This window comes from Arachis ipaensis, chromosome B10, assembly GCF_000816755.2.
Source record: "Arachis ipaensis cultivar K30076 chromosome B10, Araip1.1, whole genome shotgun sequence".
NCBI lineage: Eukaryota > Viridiplantae > Streptophyta > Magnoliopsida > Fabales > Fabaceae > Arachis > Arachis ipaensis.
Window position 1 is genome coordinate 93,519,650 of NC_029794.2, and position 6,264 is coordinate 93,525,913.

The 6,264-nt window shown below is 34.6% G+C and overlaps 1 protein-coding gene across 3 annotated transcripts; it reads right to left on the bottom strand.

Moving 5' to 3' along the window:
• On the bottom strand, positions 1,455-6,082 carry LOC107623731 (uncharacterized calcium-binding protein At1g02270). 3 transcript variants are annotated; one of them, XM_016326088.2, is made up of 11 exons: positions 5,788-6,082; positions 5,153-5,336; positions 4,968-5,072; positions 4,789-4,894; positions 4,204-4,424; positions 4,031-4,107; positions 3,843-3,951; positions 3,628-3,753; positions 2,968-3,075; positions 2,752-2,859; positions 1,455-2,288 (listed from the first exon to the last, which is right to left on the bottom strand). In XM_016326088.2, the coding sequence occupies exons 2-11, from the start codon at positions 5,306-5,308 to the stop codon at positions 2,061-2,063; spliced, it is 1,344 nt and encodes a 447-aa protein (XP_016181574.1). In that variant the 5' UTR covers positions 5,309-5,336; positions 5,788-6,082; the 3' UTR covers positions 1,455-2,060. The 3 variants fall into 3 exon arrangements, with proteins under 3 accessions (XP_016181574.1, XP_016181573.1, XP_016181576.1); XM_016326087.2 differs by having other exon boundaries at positions 5,544-6,082; XM_016326090.2 differs by lacking the exon at positions 5,788-6,082 and having other exon boundaries at positions 1,455-2,285; positions 5,153-5,747.

Sequence of the window (6,264 nt, forward strand, 5' to 3'; positions counted from 1 at the left end):
TTAGTTAAGTGTTTTTAAAAACAATCTTAATTTCTTAAAATAAAAAATACACACACAAAATAAGGTTTTTAAACAAACATTTTTTCAGAAAAAATTTAGCAAACCAAACCTAAGCTTGATGGTCTATTCATTTGCTTTGTATTATCCCTTTTATACATATATATATATTTAAAATGTTATATTTTGAAGCATAGGAGCTCTATTCAACTATGAATTATAATAAGACCTCCATGCTTGTATGAGACACATAATCCGATAAAAGGATAAACTATTAAAATCGTGTCTAATGTTTAGAAGTACTGATAAATATATCTTCTATTTTTGTTAATAACAAAAATATTTTTAAAATATAACAAAAATATTTAACGTTAACTATATATTCTCAAAAAATATTTTAAAAATTAAATTTCAATACCTTTTTTATAAACATGATTAAAAACTTAAATATTTTTATCTTTAAAATTTAATAATTTTATGCTAAAAAAATCTTTTATTATTTTTTTGTCAATAGTTAAGAATACTTTTAAGAAATAAAAAATCTAGATATTGAATTTTTGTCCAGTTTTTTGTACGTACTTTTTAAAATAATTCTCAAAGTATTTCTATAAAAATTTAGATCAAATCCATAAGTAATTTGTCAAATACAAAAATCGTTTGTCACTTATAAAAAAAAAATATTTTTGGTTATTTTTGTTGTATTTTATAACATTTTAAAAATAATATTTTTATTGTTATCAAAGTGAGAGGTATTTTTTCAACATTTTAATATCGGAGGCAATTTTTTAGTTTATCCTTTATTAGAATTATCATACAGAAAATATTTAGGTAGATAGGTTATGAAATGACACCACTTGCAAGTTCTTATTGTTCAATATGATATATCCAACTTTTCTTGTATTAAACCTGCATTTTTTATGGAAAAAAAGAGGCAGAAATTTTGAAACAACTTTTCTGTATGTCATGACCATTGACCAAATTTGTAGTGACCTTGTAAACAAAGGAATCTAAATTAGAATCAATGCACATGCCTCGCATAACTTGTGCAAATGACATTTTCCGAAATCTCATGGAAGAAGGTTATTGAATTGTTTCTGTTTCCGATTGGTATTTTTGTTAGAAAACTATATATAATGTCATAGCTTAAAGGTGTGTTTGTGAAGTATGAGAGACAGAGTCCCCTTATTTTGGAGCTTCGTAAAATGCAAATGAGAGATTTCTGATTCCACCAAAATCCTCAAAAATCTTTCTTGGTTCATTATTGATTTCCTCTATAACTAAAGACTCCATAAAGCAATTAGTTTCACCAGTTACATCTTCAAACCCTCAGATTGTAAGGTGACACCTTACAGTTTCGCTCCTTTTCCATTCCTTTTTAATACTATGTTATCTTTCCATTCCTTTTCTTCAACTTTGAAATAAACTCTACAATGAATTACTAGAGTAATTTACAAATATAGAGAGAAACTCTAAAGTTTATCATTTTTTGTACAATTTGAACATTTCAAAACTCTACAGAGAGAGTGAAATATGTCACTGTATACACTTGTGTCTGAACCCTCCTCTGTTTCAATAGCTAGACGGTGCATCTCACCAAAGCTACAAAAAGGGCTGATGCCTAACTCCTCTACAGTATACACAACTATATACATCAATTGTTTTTCTTTTCTTCTTTTTTTTTTCTTTTTTTTTCCCTTTTCTATCATTTCTACCCTGTTGTCCATTCTTTGAACAATGAAGAATAAATGAATAAAACAACATGGGGAGGATGAATGTCGCTTACTGCAAATATTAAAATCAGCAATTCAACGGATATGTATGAGCATACTAGAGTGATGTAACTTCAAATTTGTCCACTTTGAGTTTTTGCTTGTGCTGTCTATGCGTTGCAAGAGTGTGAGAGACTGAGAGATCACAGGGCTGTTTAAAGTCTTCCCATAATGGGAACTCCAGTAACCTTTCTGATCCATTTTACTTCTTTCACCCATTCAATTACCTTGTTAGAATCTATGTACACAAGTCTTAATTCTAAAACCTAAGCTACACAATGCCTCCAAGCTTTATTAGCAAATCAACTGGGAGCATAGCATTTTTATTGGTGAGAACTCTACGGTGAGTCGTGCGTGATCAGAGAGAGAATAATCTTCAGGCCATCTACCTTTCTCCACCTCCGGAGGGGACAGAACTGCGTTCTTAACACTGAAACCAATTGATTGCTCCTGAGCATCATTTGTGTTGTTGACCTGCTCCTCATCTTTCTCGTCTAAATTTGTTGAACTCCAGATATTCTGCTGCAACCCAATAATATCAAGGCCTTAATTTACTCAGCAAACAAGGAAAAGCATGAAAAACTCTACAACAACGATCCACTAGGAAGGGCTGGCAAATGGATCAAGCAAAGCTGTTTTGCTGAATAAAAGCCTTAGCTTCACTAAATGACTCCCCCCAACCCCACCCCCCTTTTTTTCCCTTTCTTTTTTACAAATTACGGTTGTACTAGTTAAATTGATTGCATAATCACACCCCTCAAATGACGAATGCCAGCTATAATTTCTATGAATTCCACATACAGAACTCCTTAGTTCACATGGTTGTGCATAATGGCATAGAAGCTATAATGCCTTGAAGGAAAAACTCAGATGTTAGAGTTATAGTCAATGGCTGCATAATTAAGTACGAGTTTAGGGAGAATTATTCAAGATTATGGAGTCTTATAAGATATCTATCTAGTAGCTACTTCAAATGAACAATTACCAGAAATTGTTTGTAATCAAGAACCCCATTTCCATCGACATCTGCTTGGACCCATAATTCCTTTATCTCTTCTTCACTTAGCCCATGGCAATGGCCAATCAAATTAAGCTGCACAGAATTAAAAAAGGAAAGTCTATAAACATCAGGATTCTCTGACAACCACATCATTATCTGAAGTTTGAAAGCGCTTATCTGACAGTTAACATAGCACCTCACCTCTCGAAGTGCTTCACGGAAAGCAGAGAAGGTAATACAATCTTCATTTTCACCCTTTAGTAAGGCAAATGCATCATTCTCGGTCAGTGAAGCTCTACGCAGCAGATACTGAAAGTGGAGAACTTGTCAATGATGATTCTATTCCACCACAAAATGAAATGGTACTAACTTTGGCTTCATAAAAGAATCTTTTCTATATTTGTAATAATGGAAGGTTAGTCACAAGCTCTATGCATATAACTGGATTTAAATAAAAGCAAGAAGATATCGTTCCCTAATGACTATATTAATGTTAACATGACACACAATAGCATAACTGAATGTTGTTGTTCTTAGTGTACCAACTTAAACACTAAAATCCCATCTTGTTTGTTTCCATTTCCCTTTCCCATAGTTTGTAAAACTCTTACAAGTAAACAGCAAGAAAAGAAAATACTGGTTCCACAACACAAATACAGAAAAACAAGATCTTTGCTCAATGTTGAAAATTTTTTCTTTATACAATGTCTGATACAACTTTTGTAAGCAGGAATATAATGTTAAATCTAGAAAGAACCCGTGTTGTGGTCTACAGCCGTAAATGTAATAAATTCCTTGAAGAAAGAGGGTAAAAAAAAATCTAATAATAACTAGTTGTTGGTCAATGTATTTTAGGATTACCTTGAACATGCCAAACACTGCTTCAGTCCAACTTGCTTTTAGTAGTTTTCGATATTTGTCAGGATTTAGAAGCCAAATAAAATCAACAGCACATATATTTCCACGATGATTTCGGTGGCTAACCCACTGCATCAACACAATGGCAAGTAAATAAATTTAAGTGATAGGCAAATTATCCAGCAAAAAATGTCTGATAGCAATGCTACATGCTTTACCTTGTCTGCATCTGCATCAGTATAATGATGTGCCGTATCATAAGATGATACAAACCCTTGCGACCTTAGGAACTTGTAAACATGTCCACGTTTGCTTCCATTCCAATCACTGAGTAATAAGAAGTTGTAAATAAAATATGCTTAAAAGTCTTAAACTAAAAATAAATGGAAGTCCATTTAGTATTTACCCGCATAACATGATTGGCATGGGCTTGAGGTGGAAATCTCTCTGATAGGATTCTACATATTGAAGTATCTTATAGACCTGCAGAATTGAAATAGCTTAAGGAACCTCTCAGTAAGATACTAGGCCTAACAGTTGGTGAGTGCTTATATACCTCATATCTAAATGCTAAATTACCTGATTTAGTCTTACAAGGGACAGGGTTGAATCATGAGGAAATAGTAGGTGAGTATTTACAATCAGAATTTCTTGCCTAACATCACTGTTTTTCCACTGTGAACATGGAAGAGCCAGCTCAACATGTAACAACTGAGCTACGCGATCACCACAATCATTGAAGTGTAACTCCTTATAATTAAGAATATTAAATAATTCCTTTTGCACTGCTATCAGAAGACCTGCGGATCCCATAGGAAGGAAAACAATATTGAGAATTCAGACTTTTTACATAAACAGTCAGCAATAGTTAAAAGAAATCCAGAACAAAACTTATGGGGCAAAAGGGAAAAGCGACAACCTAGCCCGTGATGTTTAACAAACAGAGCATGTTTTCTAAACCTGTCATGTACTGTTCCAATTTACAGAATTCAATAAGAAAAATATAAATTCTTAGAACCAAGTTAAAAGAGCAAATCTTTGCAAATTGGATTAGTATTTCAAGGTGTTCCTTGGGGAAAAAGGTAACTATCCACTTAAATTCTGGAATTGATATAAGATTACGCTACAACTATTGTAACAATAAATATACAGAATGTGGCATACCATCACCACGGTTGTTGGTCCTCCCAAGCTTGAAACTAACATAACCAGCATCTCCAAGTCTATTCTCATACAAGTTAACAAGCTCTTCGTTTCCAACCCAAAACTCCTGCAGTAGAATCCAAACCCAATCAATTTCCATTGAAATTCAACACGGACCAGAAAAAGGGGTAATGACGAACCTGAAGACAGATAATGGAAGACTTCTCAGACAAGAGCCAATCCAATATGCTGTGGTTCCTGGCCAACCAATACGTTCTGTAATCACTTTCGCGGCAACTCGGGTCCTGTTTTGGATGAAAAACCTCCATTAATCATTATTTTTTAATTATTATTATTTCTGAAAAGTGACGAAGAAGGTGGTTACCTCATGATTGATGCGTTTGTAGATGGGGGCAAGTATGTTGAAAGTGGTGCAGGTAATTAAAGGTTGTTGCTGGTTTTCTTTTCTAGAAATTGCGAAACCCCCAATCCTTGTAATCCTCCCCATACTCTTTGCCAATGCCCACTTGTCCGTTTTCATTCTACGTTCAAACCCACCAATGCTGCCCCTACAATATATATATTATCACGCCGCAATAACAATCACAATTATTGCTTCGATATTATTCTTTTATTTTTATTTATTAATTATTAGGATCGTTATATACGCTTGTGATATCAGATCCCCTCGTTCACATGCGACGTATAGAATACTAGAGCCCACACGCGCCGAAGGAGATAAGAGAATCACTTATATAAAGAACCGTCCCTTTTACCTTTCTCACGCCACAATCAATGATGCCTCTTCTATCTTTTCTTTTCTTTTTTTTTTTTTTAATATATAAATGGAGAAAAGGTATGTAACATTTTAAATTGATATAACCGCGGGTGGAAACTGGGTTAATTAATTTGGCTTTGCCATATATGATTGTGATTGGAGAAAGGAGGAGGAGGAAGAGGAGACCGGGAATAGCCGGTAAATAAGGTAAAGGTGGGTGTGTGAATGCGGGAAGAAGTTACCGGAAAGAAGGAGCAGCGGAACTAGGAGCGGCAGCGTCGCCCCCAAAGGGTGATTTTGATTGTGATTTCGATTTTGGAGAGCCCAAATACACGGTAGAGAAAAGATAGAGAGAGGGATGAGAGAGAATAGAGAGAATGGTAGCTATTAGATTAGCGAACGCTGTGTTTGTGTGTTCCCTGTCCCTGTGGGATTGTGACGAATTGACGATGTTGCTCTGGCACAAATACGAATCGTTTCGGTTTTGTTTTGTGTTTTACCCTTTTGCCCTTCGTTCATTCCATCTTTTTTCTCTCTGCTACGCCCACTTTAACTACCTCAACGGAACACCCGCCCTGGGGTTTATATCTGCGCGCGGATTCCCAATATTTCGCGCTAACTAATTTGACCGTTTAGTCCTTTGTCGTACGTCGTCTTATACACTCTATCTTCTTCCGGGGTGCCCTTTTTTCTGATTCGGTAAGTTATGGAAATTGAGT

What these genes read in the sequence shown, in the direction of transcription:
- LOC107623731 (XM_016326088.2), bottom strand. Translation starts at nt 5,308, where the DNA reads ATGAAAACGGACAAGTGGGCATTGGCAAAGAGTATGGGGAGGATTACA. An exon ending in CCCTTGTAAGACTAAATCAG is followed by an intron (nt 4,108 to 4,203) that starts GTAATTTAGCAT and finishes TCAATTCTGCAG; the next exon opens with GTCTATAAGATACTTCAATA. An exon ending in CAGTGTTTGGCATGTTCAAG is followed by an intron (nt 3,076 to 3,627) that starts GTAATCCTAAAA and finishes CTCCACTTTCAG; the next exon opens with TATCTGCTGCGTAGAGCTTC.